The 20,793-nt window shown below is 41.1% G+C and overlaps 1 protein-coding gene across 1 annotated transcript; it reads left to right on the forward strand.

The window, feature by feature from the left end:
* Positions 1–5,194: 5,194 nt before the first annotated feature.
* On the forward strand, positions 5,195–20,722 carry LOC101922435 (sulfotransferase 6B1-like). The gene is made up of 6 exons (XM_005240137.3): positions 5,195–5,354; positions 6,148–6,332; positions 7,305–7,431; positions 9,899–9,993; positions 11,027–11,213; positions 13,098–20,722. The coding sequence occupies exons 1-6, from the start codon at positions 5,210–5,212 to the stop codon at positions 13,214–13,216; spliced, it is 858 nt and encodes a 285-aa protein (XP_005240194.1). The 5' UTR covers positions 5,195–5,209; the 3' UTR covers positions 13,217–20,722.
* The last annotated feature ends 71 nt before the right edge of the window (positions 20,723–20,793 follow it).

Below are 20,793 nucleotides of genomic sequence, written 5' to 3' on the forward strand. Positions count from 1 at the left end.
TATGGACGCAAGTGCTCCTCTTCCCCTTGGCACACTCCCGATGGCTGTGGCCCACCAGCCTTCCCAGGGGTGGTTGTGGTGAGCTGGACTGCTGGTTCCCCCAGCTGCTGGATTTAAAGGCAGTGTGCAAACCGACAGGATAGCATTTCCCATCAGACACTGCCCTGATTTTTCTGTGTGCAGTGATGCTCCACAGGGTATAGATCTCTGAAGGACATATAGCTGCAAAGGCTTTTTTTGCTGGAATTATGTGGCTCCCTATAGAATACTTTGGTCTATTATTGCATGTGTGCTTCAAAAAATCAGACAAATTCTATGCAGTTATGACAAGTCAAAGCAGGGTGTTACCATTTCAAGCCACTAGTGAAGTTACTAGCTTCATTTGAAGTGCTAGTGCACTAGCAATAACAGGGTAACTTAGTTTCTGTCATTTAATTCTATCCCAGTAAGCCTGTATTTTAGACATGACAATAAAGATAAGCAGAAAAGAAACCAGGCCTGCAAGACCTCTCTTCTCACCCTGGGGACCTGGGAATGTTCACGGGCAACCCCACCTGGACAGCCAAGCACTTGCTGGCTGAGCCCTCCTGCACGTACGCAGCTTCATCTTTTTTACCCCAATGAAGGTTTAAATCCTTGTTTGCTTTTCCCTTTTTGCCACCCGCCCCCCACCCCTTCATGTCTCCATTATGTATGTTTCGTGCCTTGAAGGTACCATCATGTGCAGCTGCAGGGCAGGAGCTGGGGCCATGGCATTTGCCTGCCAGCTCTCCAAAGGGCACAGCTCTGCTGGCAGCACTGGGACTGCTGTGACTAGCTGTATCAGTTGTGGATCTGGCACAAAATATCCTCAGGCAATGGTTTGTCGTGAGAGGAATAAAAGGTGGTCAAGGAACTTCACAATCTGACATGCCGTAAATGCAACATGACTGCACATAGGGTTGACTTCCTTCACAGTATACCTAAATGCAGATGTAGCTGCTGCAGATAGGCATGCCTATGAAATCAGAGACTTCTGAAATTGGAGTTCTTAAATCACAGTACTCCGTTAGTATTGAACTATGGGACAATGAGGGGAGGCTTCTCTGCAAGAGCTTAGGCGCTGCAAGAAAGCCTGCCAGGTAGAGGGCTGCTGCTGGAAGTGTAAAGCAATGCAATGCCCATCCCAGTGAAGCGGCTGTGACTGTTGCACTACCTGATAGCTGGGACCAGCTCAGGGTGCGCCGATAGGCAGTTACTGCAGCTCAGCTGAGTTGATCTATCATGGGCAGCCCTACATCTACCCTGCAACTGAGGGGCTTTTAGAACCACATAGAAGGCCAGGGTTAGGTTCCTAAACGGTTGACACCTGGGCACTGAGGTGCCCTGCCTTCCCGATCAGTCTGAGCCCTCAGGCTGTATTTAACATTTTGCAGGCTGTCTTTATTATATAGTCATTGCCTACAAACTTGGAAGAGACACTTCAGTTGTAACATTAAAATAAATAGGGAAGTAATTCTGCACTGAGAGGAAAGGTTGGACAGAGTGATCCCTACAGAAAAGTCTGTGGGGTTCAGATCATTGTGGAGGCACGGAAAAGAAGGTGGAGCTATGGAAGGGGTGACAGGCTCACCAGTAACAGTGGATTTCATGGCTGAACTTCCTTACTGGAGATCAGTCTTGCACACTTTGTACCAACAACTGTTTGATATTCTGCACTGAAATAGTCTTGAAAGATGTCACTCCTTCATCACTGTTGCAGAGCCTGTGTACAAATTTTACATAGATGCACAAGGATGATCTTTATGGACATAACTTCTACTAATTTCAGGTGGCTGGTGTATCTGGTAGAGAATTAGAGCAACAAAATCTTATGACCAGCTGTGTCAGTTTTACCTCTCCATTCATTAGCCAATATGACAAGTCTGAATATTTCACAGCTTTAGGGCATTTCAAAAGATGAGAAACCTGATGCTTGACAGTGCTAACTAAACACATTCAGAACCCTGTGGACGTACATCCAACTTCTGACGTGTGTAACCAACATATAGGACTTCATCTGCATGTTTTCCCCACTGTCACTATTTCTTTTAGTACGTGCTGCCTGAGATGCATTTGGAGGGGAAAGGTATTGTGATTGGTCTCAGTTAGGAAATCTTCAGTTGAAGGAGATGCACCTGGTTCTGTCTTTTATCAAGCAGAGAAGAGAATGGTGAGCCTGAAGTGGAGGTGGCAGGGTAGAGGCAGGAACAGAACAGTCAAATTTTTTGAGTCTTCTACAGCAAGAAAGACGTTATTCACCCAGACAAGGATATAGACGGGAGAAGGTAAGTCAGACATAGAGGCAAAAAGAGCTGGACTGAAGAAGCCCAGGAGTGCAGTGTCTAGCTACCAAGTTGTATTTTCCTCAAACCCCAAGTTTAATATTGCTCTCTTGCTAGTAATTGTCTGTGAAACCTGCTGGTAAAATGTGCACTCCATCTGTACCAGTAGTAGAGCCAGAGAGCAGGACAAGGACAACCTGATGCTGGGAGAAGCTCCTCAGAGCCTGTGGCAGAGATTGAGGCAATAAATATAGGTATCCTTTGGTATTAGCTTGCCATGCCTGTGTTCATCCAGGTCAAAATGCATCAATTGTAGTCTACATTCAGTGTTGTAATACTGATAAAGGAGAAAATGAAAGCTAGATGGAGGATTTGGCAGGGCATCCTTTAAACTCACGTTCTCTTTGTATAATGTAGCTATAATGATATACTTTAGCTGCTAATGTAGTGTAGTTTTTATGATAACTTTTTCTTGCAAAGTGCTGAATACTCTTTTTCCTTAAGTCACTGCATTTCAGGATACTGTAGCCTTGCTGGGGTGGGCCCTGTTTTCCAAGTATAGACATCATTTTAGAAGCAATTTCAGTTTGATTCCTCTGGATTAACATGCTGAAAAGAGAAGCTAGTATAAAAAGCAATTGACATGAGTTAAGAGAATTGGAATTTTCTTTGCTACTGTATTGCTTCTGTTTTACACCTTAGTTATTTCCTTTGTGAATGATTAATTAAGGTCCAAGTGATAAGATTAGGCAAATGTGCTGACTCAAAACGTAATAGGGATGCAGGAAGAAATGAAAGGGAAAAGACATAGTAAATATTCAATGCATTTGCAATAAGATTATTTTTGCTAGGTCAAGGTAATACAGTTTTATTAGCTTGTGCTAAATGCACGTCTGGAATGATGACTTCAAAATAAACCTTAGAAACCTCTGTATTCAGACTAATGCAGATGTTCAGAACAACACAGAGACAGGTGTCTTTATGACTCCAAACATACTTGGTACACCTGAAGTAACTGAAGTGAAATCTGTTGACAGAGGATAGATTTTTAGAAGATTTATACCTTACGATACGAAGCGATAGCTTAGGTCTTCAGACTGGGAGCAGGAGAAAAATATTGAGCTCCTCACCACTAAGAGATCTCCCAACTCCTAGCTGGGCATCAGTATCCAGGTGTTTCTTGTACCCTCACTGACTCACTTTACGTACTGGAAAGATTCCCTCACCTTCTGTCATGCCTAATGATAGGAAACATCTCTCCAGAGCATATTTTCCATGATCATCATCCCCACCTGGTCCTGGAATTCAGAGTTTACTGATAGCACAGGGCACATTTTGCAGGTGATAACTGTTTAAGGGCAACTTTATAGGCAACACAGGTGAGATCTAGACTTGCTGACTTCTCCTTGACTGATAGGCTGGCACTACTGGGGAAAAAAAAAAAAAAGTAAAAAAAAAAAAAAAAATAAAAGGGTGGGGAGGGGAAGGGAAATCAATGCTATATTGCCAGCTTTCCTGGAGGCTGAATTAGAAAGAAGTAAGTACAGAAGCAGGTAACTGTCCTTACTCCTTGTGAATAATCTTGACTGCTCAGATGTTTCTTGGAAGGGCATCTCTAATCATTAACTTCTTACCAGGGGTCATGGGAGGTCATTTGGCAGTCAGCTCCCATGACCAAAACCTAGGTTATTATTTATGATAAAAAAAATGTACTGGGAGTTTGGTAAGCTTGGGAAATTCCTGAAAGACTGCTTTATTTTAAAACAAGATTTGCAAGCAGGCTTTCAAGTGGAGTTGAAAATACTGAAGGGCCTCAGCTGAATATATTGTAGGAGGTTTTTAATAGGAATAGTGAGGCCACTGGATTTTTGAGGAAAAGAATGTAAAAAGGAATACATTAATTTATGGCCATTGAAAGGAAAATTGAAAATATTAAGCGTTCAAAAATGTTTTGATTCAGAACAGAACTATTTATTTTACTGTCGTGCGTTCACATTGCTTAAGGTCACTTTAAATGAGAGTTTTCAGTTTGAAAAACACTAACGATTTGCATAGAATGACATTTTTTCAAAACATCCATTTCAAAACAGGTAATTAAATGAGAACTACCTCTTTCCTGCAAGCAACTTTTATTTTGATGAATCCACATATTCTGTGGACAGATTTAAAAATCTGCAACCACTTCTAGTCATGAAACATGCAGGATTCAAACCAATGTTAAATATCTATTTTAAATTTGCAATTTCTATTGTTTGTACTCCTCTTAGACAGCTTGAAAAATGATTGTACCACTAAGTGCCTCTGTTTTTAAGATGCCTCAGGCTGAAATTCCAAGGTGTTAAAAAACCTAGACCCTTAACATCACAAAACTCAAGTATTTGCAATCGATTTGCACTTTTGAAAATTAGGCTATTGTGTATTTGGTAAAATGAAATCAATAATATTTCATTCACGTAAAACAAAACATTGGGTTTGTATTCATAAAAAGTATTTTAAGATGTAGCTTTTTCCTTGGAAGCTAAAAGAGCTTCCAACAAAATATATTATAGAATAATCATATTAAGTATATTTTAAGACAACATATACTGTTCATTCTTGTAATTTTCCACATTTTGACTATCACCTCAGTACTTTATCTGGAGAGCTAATAAATGACAAATGACATGCATTTTCCATTACTCTGCATTTCAGTTATTTATCATGTTACCGCTAATAATTGAGTTGCCTTTATAAACTACCTTGAAAAATCTGATAGGACTCCATGGCGTGTAGCAAAGTATATAAGCATGAGGTTTCTATTGCTGGGTCTCAATTTGTCAGTTCAAATCATCTGACTTAGAAGTAACTCTTAAATCCTCATCATTTCACTGTTATCTGATTTGCAGGAATCCAAGACTTAAGCAACCATGTCCAGCCCCAGTGAGGCAGAACTCATTCACATGTTTAAGGGGATTGCCTTTACTACCAGGTCTTCTCCAGAACTTTTAAACTCCTTGGATACTTTTGATGCTAGAGAAGATGACATCCTTTTGGTTTCCTATCCTAAATCTGGTAAGTTCTACAGTTACGTGTTAATTGCAAGAATCTCAATTGTTTATTTCATGTTCTCTGCTTAAACTAGTTGGTAAATGTTTGTGTACAAGACATTGTACGCAGAAAGGATGAGAATCTATTATTCTGTCAGTAAGTGTTCAAATTACAAAAAAATATGGGTCATTTATCTAAATTTTGATTCTTTAATTGAAAATAATCTCAGGTGTCATATCAGAAAACAAATAAATATTTCTTTCTTTTAAGCAAAATCTGTACTTGAAGGATTTTCCTGAGGACTTCCCACATTCAATTATGAGCAAGCTGAGAGTTACATTAAGTTATTTGTATGCCTCTTGGCTGTAGATTTATTTATTCCTTATTCCCTCTTCCCCTGCCTCACTTGCACACAGAAGTACACACCAAAGAGGAAGCTCAACCTGGACTTTCCTAATACGCAGACTTAAGTTACTATGAGGAAACCCCTCCCGGTTATTATGAAATAAATAATAGTATAACCACTTCTCAGCTGACGAGTAGTTTGTCTAATGAGATTGTTTTGATATCAATTATTAGCACTTCTCACAAAGTTACTTTGTACTTCAGCTACAGGCCTAATTTTTCCAGTATTTATACATTTGAAGCCAATGCGATTATTCAGTTATGTAAAGTTTCTTGAGTCTGGGGGATTAGAAGTATTGCTTGTGCACTAGCAAGCTGTTCCCACATGCGAAATGCATATTGCACATATTTTCTCAGTAACAAATCTTCCTTTTTTTTTCTTTTTTGTTTCCTCAAAATTACTTTTTTGCAGGCACTCATTGGCTTGCAGGAGTTATAACAAAGCTTTATAATACTCAAATAACACTAACCTCTCCCATTGAATTTGGTGACATTTCCACACTGGAGGAGCTGAATAAACTCTCATCAAAGAGAATCATCCCAACGCACTTGGACTACAACATGTTACCTCCAAATTTTAAGACTAAAAAATGCAAGGTAAGGCAAAAAGATATAAAAGCAGTGAGATATGTTAAGTGTCTATTAGGAATCTGTTTTGTCTTGTTGAGCCTTAATAATTTTCAAGTGCTTTACAGCTTCCAGAAGTGGTTTGCTGTGGGTTTTGGAGACACAGCTGACCAGCAGTCGAAGGCAGTGTGAGCAGGGACTGGGTTCTGCTCCTGCCCCACTGCTCCCACAGGGTGATCTGTATATGGGACATCACACAAAATAGGACATGAACATCTTATAATCAGAAATATATCATTAAGGATAGGGGGTGTTCTCATGGCCCTATTTCCTACTGGCTAGAGCACTGGCTTAGAAAATAGTTATCCTGGGTACTTGTATGCTGTTCTGAGAGTGAGGGTATTCTGCTCCTCCTGTTGAAGCTTTCTAAAGACCTATAAAAAGATATTGGGCAAACACAGGAGAACTGAAATGTGGGGGGCAGATTCAGATCACAGTTTGGAGTTCCTCCCATTCTAATGTGGGAGATGTTTAAAAAATAAGCTCTGGGTCTCAGATTTTATATTAAAAGTTAAAAATTTCAGAATTACTTGGATACAGACTTTTAGACCAAAGCTAATCTGAATGAAAGCCAAAAATTTTTTGCAACTGTTCCATGAATGTTAATTAGTAAATTATTTCATATGTTAGATATATGAGATTGTATGCCAGCTCATGAGTTAAAATGAACACAGATTTTTTTCATAAAACTTTAAGATTACACAGCTCTAGCAAACACACCTCTGTCCACATAGAATTGTTTACTAACCACTACTGACTCCTGCCTAAGAAGAGACAAGTATATTTCTATTTTAATGGCATGGTCACCAAAAGAGGAATCCTAAAGGAAAGGGTTTTGATGGTGCAAACTGCCTCTGGAAACACTATGTTTATTTACATGCAGAGCTCCTGTAAAATAAACAAAGGGCATGATCGTTAAAATCATACCATCTTCATTTACAGATGATCTACATCAGCAGAAATCCAAAGGATACTGCAGTTTCCATGTATTATTACTACAGAGATAACCCAGCCCTTCCCACTATAGACACCTGGACTGCTTTCTTTGACTTGTTCTTAAAAGGAGATGGTAAGAATAAATGTTATGTTTTCTCCTTGCAGTTTGCATTAACTTATTTTGCACAGGAGGAGTTAAGAAACGTGAACTGTGTGAAAACTCCTTAATGAACTCCTTATTCATATGGTTTTGGTTGGGTTATTTTTTTTCAGGATAAATTCTAATGCCAAACCAAACAACAGCAAATAATAGGATACTATCTTCAGCCCTGCAAGGAGACATGTTGATAAACAGCAGCATTCTTTCAGCACAACTGCTCTTTGCGAGGTTTTTTTTCTGTTTTTTGACATATCTGTTAAAAAACACATTCCCACGGACAAGTTGCTGATTTCATTTCTTCCCACAAACACTCTGAAACCCCTGACAACTTGTTGGTTCTGATGCGGATTGGCCTGTCTTAAAACTTTTCCAGCCTTGTCTTGTGAACCGCACTAATAGACTGCTTCCCACCAGGAATCCATGTTTGAACTGTGATAGAGGAGGTATGTGCGTGCAGCTCCTCCCGCGCTGACGCGGGGCAGGGGGGCTCAGCGCAGCCAGCTCCTGCCCTGGGCCAGCAGGCTGGTGGGGCACACGCTCGGTTTGAAGGTGCTTAGCCAGCCCCACGTGGCTCGCTGCCGTGCCAAAGCGCGGACAACGGGGTACACGGGGGGGACTGGCCCCAGGCTGCGCTGAGAGCTGTGCTCGCAGGTGTAGTGCCCCCTCCACTCCTGAAAACGGCTTTGGGCGACCCTTCAAAAGGAGTCCAGCTGCTTTCATAAAGCCCTCCCGTACGCACCCTGCCTTGTGTGCTGTCTTAGTAGAGGGGTCCAAAGAGCAAGGACAAGAGTGAGATTTTTATGAGTGGCCGTGGTGGCATGGAAGCTGACAACAGGACCATGTTCCAGCTATCCACTCCCATTTTTAGTGTTTTATTACTCCTTTGAGGACATGTGTTCCTGCTAATACAACCACAGTGATGATAACGGCAACAATGATAGATTGGCTTGAAAACTTTGTCAGAAATGTGCCATTGCAGTCATCGTGGGTTTACATCACAGCTCCAGAAGTCAATTTGTCTACTGGCTTGTGGGGGCTCGGGTTCAGATCTTGTGTTTCTACTTCAGAGCAGCCCTAAGGCACATACTCCTGCAATTTGCAGGCGCTTGGCTTGTTTAGTATCAACTCTGAACATAAGGAGGGGGGTGTGGAAGAAAAGACGATTATATTAAATTTTAAAAGCATCTCCTATTTTTCTGTAAATCAGTAGCCACCTTCTATTTTCTGTGTGCTTATACACGGCATAAAACAATAACTACATTGGTTACAGTAGAAATTTATGTAAGAGTGATGGAGAGAGAGGTTGTCATTTTTGCTGCTCATAGAAACATATGAAGGTGGTGCTGCTTGATTCAGCTCCTGTAGTCCTGTTCCAGAGTTAATCTCCATTCAGAACAAGGGTGAGGACACAGAGATAACTGTGATGCTGTCCTTGGAGTCTCTGAGGCTGTGTGCTGTACCCCTGGAGCCAAGAGAGCTATTCTATGCTATCGTTGGCTACATCCCCAGTGTGGGTGACCAGCAGAGCAGGATTTAATTGCACACTGTGGTGCACACATGCCTTGCATGTGTGATGTTAAGATGGTGCCTTACATATAGGGGACAACTACAGACTGCAGCTTTCAGCAAAATACTTAATGATAACTCAAACTTTGCAACCAAAATGATACCCATTACAATATTATACTTTTCTAGTGGCTGTTACAAAGAAAAGTCACAGTTCTGGAGAATGCTGGCTGTGACTGCTCTGTCCAGGCTTTTTCTTGTAGCCCTACAAGAGGCTTTCAACTCAGCTTTCAACAGAGTCCATCTTTTTCAACCAGAAGGGTCACAATTTTGTTTTTTTAAAGGAAAGCTGCAATTTAGCTGTCTTCCCATGGTTCAGCAAAAGGAGCATTCAGATAAAACAAGTACTACGAGTCAACTAAAAAACCACTAAGTTATCTATGTCATTGCCTGAATGATGTATTTGCGTAACTTCCTTACATAATTCTTTGACGTTTAAAAATAATACTGGTTCCACTCTGTTTGGACACAACAGCTAACAACAGTGTGTTCCATTTAACAGACTCCTTATTTCATTTCCTAGTGAAGTGATCATATATCTGACCGTAGGCATGCAGACATTTGCTAGGATGGTCACATCTTGTTAGGCCAACACGTTTTCCTTCACTTATGGCTTTTCCTTAATTTGGAGCCTGTTTCCACTACAGAATCATATCTCGCAATAGGATCTGCATCTCTCATATGAAAATGAAGTCCAATAAGAATGGTAACCTCTTTGGATTGTAAGTTTGAGTCTCTTCACAATAAGAATTTAATGTTTTAGAGGAACACAGGGTGTATATTATGAAGGGATCGTTCCCTTAAATGTGTGAAGTACCATCAGAGTTATTTATGAATAACTTTTTTATGAATCTTACATGGGTTTTCTTTTCAGTTGTGTGTGGATCCTGGTTTGATCATTTCCTAAGTTGGGAAGAACATGAAAATGACGAAAACATCCTCTTTTTGTTCTATGAAGACATGAAGAAGGTAAATACACTCTCTGCTCTTATTTCAGAATGCATTACTTGTCATTTAATATTCTCTTTGATATTTTAACCATATTTTAAGGAAAAAGGATAAAGAAGGAAAATGTGAACGTATGTCTTTGGGCGTATTTTATATTTGCATAGAACTTCATATTAGTGAACTAATTCTGCACAAGTTTTATAAATACCAAATCCTGTGGGAGTTGCATTTCATAGATGCAGGAGTGGGACACGTATTACATGATTTTCCCCAGGCAACAGGAAGAATTTTAAGTTCCTCATTCTTGATCCTATGGAAAGACCAACCACAGACATCTGCTGAGGGCCACACATTCACCTGCTATACCCAACATTTCAGGTGAAATTTTCAAAATGATGTAAGACAACAGAACTACTCATGGTCAGAGGGCTTGTGCTCCCAATAAACAAGTAAATTAAAGGCTGGAGGGGTAGGAAGAAAGTTTTGATGAAAAGAAACTGTTATTCAAAAACTGCTTTGCTATTCTTAAAGTCAAATACCAACATACCTGTCGGAGAATGAATTTTTGGGTGAATAGAAAGTATTTTCTAGTGTTTCCATTAAAATATTTTTGTCCATTTTTGAGGGAGAAAAAAAAATCCACCATGAGTGGCACATGAACAAACTATTTTGGATCCTGAGTCACTTGTTGCATCTCTAAATACAGCATCTCCCACGTAATAAGCTACTTACACAGAAGCTGAGCTTTGAGTATTTCTCTATTCCCAGTGAAATAGTTCTGGGAGATTGCACACTTTACCTGAACTGGGAGAAAAACCATCAATGTAACTGTATTTGGTAACACATATCCACTCATTTCGGTGAGTATGAGTAAGAGGAGAATCAGGTTTACTGTACCTATAATCTACACAGTCCTATTACATGTTTAGCTTTGCTTGAAAGCAAATAAAACCATTACAAACTTGGTGTGTAATAAAAAGGATCACTTTTGGATCAGCTAGATGTCTGGTGATCAGCTCAGAAATATTAAAGCTTTGGTTTTCTTGTACCTCAGGATCTTGCTAAGATTGTAAAGGAAATCAGTTTATTCCTGGGTTTAAACATCAGTGACAATGACATCCAAGACATCTGCAAGAAGTCCTCGTTCTCAGAGATGAAAAGTGACACGGAGAAGGAGAACAGCGATCCCAGTCACACCGTTTGTGCGCTGACATCCGATAGGAAGCTCATTTTCCGAAAAGGTAAGTTCCCTGGCCTGGGCTTAACACAGCAGCTGGCGTGGGAACCCAGCAGTCCAGGGCTTTCACAGGCTGTAGTGACGCTTCGGGTCAGCCCAGCAAGCAATGACAGGATCCTTCAATTTGAAGCCATTGTAAAAATCACTGAGTTCTCTGGTTGCAAATGCTGATTTAACTAGAGAAGCACAGAGGTGTCTGAACAACAGCTTGACTAATATTGCTCTGTGGGAGCTTTTGAGCTAAAAGGAAAGGTTCATGACACATTATTCCTAATCTGTCTTTTTTTATCTAAAAGTTGACCACTCCAGTCTTTTACAACGTGTCCCCTCTGATATTACCTGCAAAGGTCACTTAGTTTACTGGAATGAGAAAGAGCGAGACCCGTTTCTTCCGAAGAAGACTGCTTGTAGCCTTTATCCTCTGTACCACCTCTTATCTTATGGAAATGTTCCTGAAAAAGGAATATGCTGACAATGACAACAAAAGAATGGATGACTTGGTCACCCGATGGCCTCATAGGTAGCCTTCAGACCTTGGCTAAGCTGGAATCTGTGGTAAAATCTTCAACAGTGCTTAGCTCAGATTTGACTTTAAAATACCTGCAGGAGCTGTTTTCTTGCTCCTAGCATTTGAGAAGCTTTCCCAGATTTGGATAATACGTAAATCAAAACCATCATGTTTAGATGGATTTTGATTATTTTTAACTGATTTTTGAACCATAATTGATAGTTTAAAACTAAGAGTTGTTTCCACTTTTATTAATCAAAAGAGTCACAAATAAATGTACCATAGGGGAACCATATATTTTGCTGATTCAGAATGTTTTTACCCATGAGCTGAAGCACATCCCAGAATAGTAGTCAGTAAAAAAACCCAAAAAACCAACTCAAACAAAAAAACCCAAACCCACAGAACCTCAGATACACTTTTCTAAGTCAGTGAACTCTGAGAAAGATGTGTTGAAAAATCTGAAAAATCCCAACTGTTTCATTTCAAAGTAGTTTGTTTGCAAATCCTGGGGTTTTAGCTAATTTCAGCTAATTTGCAGCTGATTTCAGATGGTTTACAGAAGATTGATATGTATATATTATTCTTCAGGCTCTCTTTTCTTGTCCTTGCTGTCTGGAATACCATTTTAGCCAGCAGTTTTGGGATGCAGGGTCTTTAGAGGATGCACGAGGGGAAACTGTGAGCATTGTCTCATTGAAAGATGTCAGTTTGAAAAAAAATAAAAATAGTGGGTAACAGCTGAAACACTTTACTGAACACAAGTGTGCGTGGTCACTCAGAAGTAGTTAACTGCCCACTTAAGCAGTGGGAGGGACATCTCATCCGCAGAAAGCCCTGGAGATTAGTAGGAGTGGGTGGGATTCATCTATTGGGTCATTCTGGGCTCCCTTCTTAGGAGTCATCTTTAGTCAGCAGAGACATATGGCTGCTTTTGGAGCACCATTAATGAATTGATGGGGTTTAGATGTTGACTAGGATGAGACGGGTTTCAGCCAGCAAGTAACCATTTCCTCTACTGCCTGTGAAAGAGCCCAGGTGGAGACCTTTAACTAAGGTGCAGCAAGGTTGCCTCTCTGCTGAGGTAACTGGGCTCTTGGAACCCTGCTGCTCTTCATGTACCACTTAGTGTTGGTGGTGCTAACCAAGTCTGAGGCTGAGGGTTTAGCAGCCTTTATGGATGATGATCCCGCTGCTTCCATCAGTCTCACCAGAGCAATAAACCAGTAACTTACGATCATGACCTACCGCAGAGACTATAGTTAATGTATTAATAATTTGTGCAAACTGCAACGTTAACAAAACTGGGCTGCCTTTAAATAATTTTCTGCGCTATATGTTGCTAGTCTCACTGTTCTTTTTCTGCTCCTGCTCTCCTAGGTGCTGTTGGTGACTGGAAGAACCATTTCACTCCAAAACAGAATCAAAGGTTTGAGGAGATATTCAACGAGAAAATGAAACACAGCAAAATGGCAAAAAGTCTCACCTATGAGTTTTGACTCCATGTGAAGAACAATAGCCAGTTATCAACAAACATAGAGCAAATGGTGGTAAATCCTGCATGGGGGCTCCCATTCAGTTTATAATCCTCCCAATAGGAAGGATATTGGGGATAGGAAAATTCTTACACAATGCCAGAGCTGAGTGCAGTTTTCAGCAGGCAGATGAATATGGTTTTACAGAGTCAGGTGTCAGACCCATTTTTCTACAAGCAAATCTACTTTATAATTTATTTATTTTTTTGCTCTAGAGGGATAGGAATGGACGACTTAAATTTGATTTAGGAATTTTACTCAAGACATTAAGGAAAAAACAAACCTGTAAGAATCTGAATACATACAAAGTCTAGAAACACATCATAAGAAAACAACCAAAGGTTTGACCCCAGAATCGCTCCCTCCCAGATCTACCATGATTTGGAAAGTGCCTAGCTTATCAGACTTTGTTATTGATACTTAAGTTGAAAACTGCAGCTGTACATTTGAAGATCTGGTTTGTTTATGAAATGTTTTTGTTTTGTTTTGTTTTCCCCCCAATATGTAGTTCTTTGCTGTAACTTATTTCTGGGTTAGGTACTGTATTGTGTTTGTGTTTTAAGTGCAACTGATGTAAATCCATATAAATTTCTGCACCATATGCTGGAGAACTATAAATGCTTTGGGGTTTTTTTCCATTTGACTTTCTTCCTGTAAAATGCTTGTTTCCACTGTTTGGATGAGAACCATTTCACTTCACAGTCCTTGTGCGATAGTTCCACATCAACAGTTCCACTGTGGTAAACAAATTATAACTCCGAGACAGTTTAATCTGAACACAACTTATTTATTTACCCTGTCCTGGTAAGACAGATTTTCCAAGCATCAGTTGTCTGTGTTCACATCTGAGGGAGTGTTCTATGAACCCAGCGAAGATTTTTCTTCTGATTTACTCCATGATGTGTCTTCTGTCCTCACCTTCAATTTGCTTAGTAGACTGGCTTTAAGGACTTCTCCCCAAACTAGTTCTCCCCCAATTCCAAGGCATCAGCAGGCAGAAAAGACAGCAAAAACTGATAGAAAAGAAACTCAGGCAGACAAGCACGATTACTCTGCTTTGACTCCTCTGTGCTCTGAAGGTACACACCTGTAAGGCAAGCTCATCCTCTGGCTGTGCTGTTTCTGAAAAGCTGAGGTATGGCTTCATGCACAGTCAACACAAACGCTGTCTCTGGCCACACGTTTCACACTTGCCACACAGCTCTTTCATGTCATACCTTGCTTGTGCAAGCTGACATCAACACCTACCAATTTTGCATCTGCACAAATGATACAGAACTGATGTGCTGAAGAGATCAGTGAGAGAAAAGCCTGTTCAGATGGCAGTCCCTTGCCATTTACCAATTCAACACAAAGGAGATGATGCTGCTGAGCCCTTTTATGCAAATGACCCATTTGAAAACCAGAAGTCTGTCTGTATTGCTTTAGCCTTCTGACACTAAAAATCACTCACTCTCCCTCTAAAATACCACAACCCCCTGTTGCCTTCCTTTCCAGTATCATTCTCCCACTATTAGTAAAAGGCAAGAGATCAGCCAATGAAGACGTGTTTTGCTTGAAGACTTTTTTTTTTTTTCCTAGTCCTTTAAGTATGGAAAAAAACCCAAAGGGTCCTTGGGCAAACAAAGTTTGCAAGCAAGTTTATTAACTGCATTAAGAAGTCTTTAGACAAGCTTCACACAGTGCAGCCACACCTGAGGTAGAGTGCAGGAGATGGCTGGCTGTAATACCCTGAGAAAACAAGCAGCTCCTGCTAGGAAAACTAAAGGGAGCAGGTCCACCCCAGGCACTGACAGCCCAGTGCACCTGCAGGCAGCACAGCAAAACTCACCGACGCCAGAGGTCCAGAAAGCTAGGCTGGGCACTGCCGATAAAGGATGGCAGCATGTGATGCTAGCTACTAGCAACCAGTGTCTTCCAGCAGTTACTACACCTACAGTTTCTTTCATTGTCTTTTCTCTTGCTGTCCCCACTGTGCTGCAACTCCCCCTCCCTTCCTATGACTAGCAGAGAGATTACAACTGAATTTTTCAAAGAACTGTCAATCTGGCTCCACAAGTCATTTTGGCAGGTCATGGAGATGTTAAAACATTTCCAAAACTCCCATAGTAAGTTGTAAAAATGTCTCTTCCCCTCTCTGTTTTCTTTCTTTGTTCTCTGGCAGTTAAAACTTTTGGAGAGAAATTTCAGCCCTGCAAAATATAAAAATACTAGTCCAAAATGTACCTAGACCACAGCATTCTAGGCTTGGAAGAAACAACACCCTGTGCAATCTATTACCTATAAATGATTACAATACTGCTTTCCTATTCAGGTAAGACATTCCACCTTCCTGAGTAAGGGCACTTCTCAAGATTGATTTAATTAGAGAGGACAGCATTAAACATTTATGCCATCACAGCTGAGACAGGAGGCTTCTATTCGCTCTCGTTGAAGTTAGCCTGCTTTGCTTGCTACCAGACGCATCTGGCCTTTGGGTCAGATGAAAAAGAGAACAAGAGCATGTGGAGTGCCAGAACTTCTGTGAGAGTAACACATGAATTCCAGTCTCGCTTCAGGGACCTCTCCCCTGAAAACATCACAACTATCTTCTAAAGCAGCTCCCAGGGAAGAAAAAAAGGTGCTCAGGTAAGCATCCTAGCAACCTGACTTCAAGCCGCATTAGTTCTGATACAATGAGTTTGATGCCTAAAGCAGTTTCTTGGAGGAAAACGATGACTAGTGAAAAAAATCTCTCCGAATAGCTTCGGGAATGCCTTCTAGAAGGTGCGAGTCTGGAGAAGTGAGGGGGGAATAGCAGGCAGGGGAAGGAATCTGAGCCAGGTCTGGTACTCTTTGAAGCCAGGAGTCGTACAGGAAAATAGAGAAGACATAGGGGCAGAGGATCAATTGGTTGATTTCTGCACTGGGTCTAAGTAGAGCAGAGATGCTCTGGGGATCAAGACAAGACTTTACTTGTAAAGTAAACATGGAAGACCAGAGGGAATTTCCATGGGGCTCAGCTTCATCATCAACTGATGAAAGGAAAGACGGTCACTGACCAAAGCGCCAAGGGCACGCCTGCTACAAAGAGCCAGTGGGGATGGGACAGGAAGAATCACGCCTGACAGAAAGGGCCGAGTGCAGGGGGTGAAGGCGATTGCTGAAAGACCATGCTCAGAAAGGGGGAAAAGGACTGAGTGGCCATATCACTGTCACCAGTTCCAGCCTCACAAGTGACCACAATCCACCTTCTTTGAAAGGACCAGCAACCACGAGAGACAATTCTGCAGCAATTTCTCTGTCAGACAGTCCTCCCCTTTTCCTCAATCTGCTTACCTGTCCTGCATACCACAGAGGATGAACTGGAGAAAAGGACAGCGAAAGATGGTGGGGGTGTGTGGTGAGCCAATGCCCTTTCCGGGCTCCCACAGAAGAGATGTCCTTGGCCAAGCAGAGAGGAGCAGCAGCATCTTGCAGCCCCAGCAGGGAGCCAGCGGGAGCACCCAACAGCTGCTTGCGTGAAAAACCCAGCAACAGAAGAGCATAAAGTCACAAATTACATTACTGTGCCTCCTTTTGGCCTTTTCCAAAATGGTCCTGCAGGCCAAGGCTAAGCGGAGAAACAGCTGTCTCTGAAATGACTGGCAACCCCACAGCACCAGAGACAGGTCTGCTCTGGTGCAGGCTCTGCAGCCATCCAGGCTTTCTGCCAGCAGAAAGGGAACCAGCTCTGCCTCCGAAAGGAACAGAAATGTTTGTTCTTCACTGACATCTACTGACTGCAGTGCTTTAACTGCAAAGCTCTGCACAAGAATTAGGCATTCATTTTTGCAGGATGCCGCAGGGCTCAAAAGTAGAAGCAGGGTCGGAAGGGAGTATCAGTCACGGGTCGGAGGGGAGCAGGTCTGTCTCTGGGTACCACAGGACTGCTTATGAAGTCCTCCATTTTTGACTGCCAGTGTCTGCAAGGATGTTCCTGGGAATGATCAATGTGCACCACTGAGAATCCACTAGCAGCTACAGTAGAGACAATGATAAGACAGGTGATGGCATTCATGTGTAAGCAAATATTGACACCTGGCAGTAATAAAAGTTTTCCTCTTCTGGCTGCAAGGCTTTTCTCTAAAACCAAGGATAACTGTGGTTTGTTGTTCTTGTGCCATTTGTGACTTTGGTAAAGCACTCAGACCTAATCCAACAGCCACACAGGTATCACTGTGCTGCTCAAACTGCAGTTAGTTGCCTAACTAAGAGGTACGAGGAATTAATCAGCCTACAACATTGCCTACTGGCTAAATTAAGGATTTACCTACAATAATAATAAAGAAAAGGTACAGCTGGACTTCAGTGGCAGGTGACTGAAGTGCAATAGAAAGATAGTTCATGTTTCTCTGTGCTATCCAAGCTCAGACACCAGTGACAGCAGCTTAATTGAAGCAGCCCAGGCTTGAGCTCCCCTACTTCTCAGCAGGGACATCGGTGCAGATGCAGTGCAAGGCAGATCCAGTTAGCTCACTCTTCTCTACATTGCCATGCACTGCCTGTAATTTTACCTTGAAAACCCCTACAATCTCTTGGCTTTCATTATAAATCAAATATGTGCTTCCCTTAAAATTTGAACAACATAAACTTGGGGAGCCTCGCTCTTATGAGCTGCAAGGTGCTCAATGACACAATAGTAAAAATCTGGCAGCGTATGAAGTACACAAGAGCAAGAAGTAAAAAGCAGCATGGCTTGCAGACAGCCCACGGGTTTTTTTTTACAGTGAGAGGACTAGGGCTTGTCTGCGAGTCATCAGAACTACTGCCCAAAAAACCCGTTCATACTCCAGTCTGGTGCAAGTGTAGCTTCAGCTCCCTTAAGAGAACACGTGGCAGCCTTCATGGAATTGACTGAATCCAAAGACAGATCATGATAAACATTCTGAAGAAATATTTAAGTCCATTAACTCAAATGAATAGGGGTTTGTTTATATTTGTCTAGATCAGATTACTTCATCCCATTCTCCAGCTTTTTAGACCAGCCTTCACCTAATCAGTTACAACACTTCAGTTGGGCATCAGTGATCAAAACGATCAGTGACTGGTGACACAGCCCCTTCCAACTCGAGGCCGTGCTGCTGTGGACAAGACATAACCTGGAAAAAAAGGTGGCAGAATAAAAGATAGTCAAACTCTTACATAGACTGTACAGGCAACAAAAAGTTGTGCAACCACAGCCTTAGTTAAAAGTTACATCCCTGGAGCGACCATCTTCACATTTCATTTTAATACCAGTGGCCATACTACCTCAGATATACGTCAATTTAGTCCAGAAACTTGTCTGCAAGAGTATGTGAACAAACAGGCCAAGCACAGGATATTCTCTCCACTATTCTCCCAACCTCCAAACACAGTTTGTCCAAGAATTTTCTAAGCAATTTACTGTTAGTACCTAGTATCTATCTTATTATCACTTGGGTATTTCCCACACAAGAAGCAGGAGGAAGAAACCAAGGTTCAGAACCAGAGGAACCATATTGGGTGTCAGACTCATGGAACACATGGCCAAAGGCTGTTTTAAGTGTGCTGAAGTTTGTTAAATGTCCATGAGCCTCATCCAGCTTTGGAAATCCATGAGCTGCAAATGTTTTGAGGCCACAGGAAAACTGGAAAGCACTGCCAAATACAACGTGGCAAATTTATATTCCTCTGGCATCTGCTTTTGGTTACTGCTAGTTTCTTCAGTGGTCTTTCCCTAGCTCCTGTCCCTCTTAGCTTTACAGGTATCTTAACACAACTCCCTTCAGTCATCCTTCTTCCAAAGTGCAGAATTCTTACTTGGCTATTGCTCACACTGAACCCGATTCCTTCCTTTCATCATCCATGTTACTTTCCCACAAACCTTTTGAGTGCTACCACCTTCTTAACATGTAAGAAACAAAACACACAGCATTTCAGATACGTGCAAATGACCGATTTATACAGTGGAATAATTACTTTTATCCTTTTTGTTCTATGCGCTTTTCCTAATAATCCCTAAAATTAAGTTTGGTCTTTTAACTGCTAGCACACGGTATTTTTCTGGATTGTAACCGCTCAATAGAAATGGATATTCTTTATATATGACATTAGGATTGTTTTCCTGTTAAGCTCATTTATTTTATATACATCTCTACTCAGTTTCATCAACCCTGCTCCTTACTAACCTGAATGAATTGGTAGCATTGCCTCCACATTGCTCACTGCTCGTTCCCTTTAACACCTTTTCATAAACAATTAAAAAATCCTTCTATCTGTGAAAAGAAAACAATGCAACCCTTTCAGGGGAAGTGGTCTGTAAAGCGACAGAGGTGTGGGAGCCAGCATAACAGGACTGCTCCTAAATGTTTCTCCTTCCTCCAGTATCTCTAGCACTGCGAAAGCTCTACTAAACCAAAGCCACATACATACAAATGCATCTAGGATCAGAACCGGGGACAGATAAAACTGTCTGAGAGCAAGAGAGAGACAAACCTATCGTCCAAGGATTTTTCAAACAAGTACCTTAGTGACAAGTTTTTCTAACTCATTTATGCATCTGGTTAATGCATAACAGTGTTTTTCTTTCACTGGATGTACCTTATTATTGCTCTTAAAATGCTGGCATTAAGGATAATTAGTCCTGCTGGGTGTAACTAGACTCATTTGGAGTTACTTCTGGAAACAGGAAATAGTGTTTTAAGAGAATACTAATAGAAAATATAATTAAAACAAAACATTCCCACATGGACTCTTGAAAAACCTAGTCAACTAATGTGTGCTTAACGTTTAAAAGTATTAAGAATCTGAAATCATTAATTATTATAAAATATCTCTGACCTCAAAAGGTTGAGTTCTGTACGATTCTTATTGATTTGAAATGAACTAAGGTCAGAACACATTGGATCACCCTACAGGAAATAGCACAGAACTGGAGAGAAATATATATTGAATAAGAAAAAGATCAGCTGAAAATTAATGGAGCCAGAAGTAGGTAAGGGGCTAACCCCTACCCCTTGGGCCAAAGTTGGAAAATGTAGAGACAGTATGTTACTGTCTGTCCTTCTCCCCTCCCCTCAACTCCTCTGGCAAGAGCCACCAAACAGCCAAAACCAGTAGAGATCTCAAGGCCCAACCAAAATGGGAATTCTCTCTGAGAATATCCTGTCAAATAATTCTCAGTATGTTCTGCTCAATTTACAAGATTATTCTTCTACAGAAATACTGGGCTTGCTTTGACAGCTCAGAAGACAGAGATACGAATCATACCTTTTCACAAACACAGGCACAAAGCACGCAGCACTGTGAAACCAGCTATTTGAAAACATGGAACACAGGCAAGTGTAGAAGTTTATTTAAGAGAGTATAAACACACACAAAAAACACTCAAGATTTGCCTCCAAGACCAGATTAAGATGAAGATTTTGAGTAACTGACTGTGTGTGCATGTGATTAACTTCAACATTAAATTTGATCACCTTCATCAGGTATAATCCATTTGTGTGGCACATGAACTTGGAAGTATATGATTTACAGTATACAAATTCATCAGAAATCAC

Source organism: Falco peregrinus, chromosome 6 (assembly GCF_023634155.1).
Source record: "Falco peregrinus isolate bFalPer1 chromosome 6, bFalPer1.pri, whole genome shotgun sequence".
Lineage (NCBI taxonomy): Eukaryota > Metazoa > Chordata > Aves > Falconiformes > Falconidae > Falco > Falco peregrinus.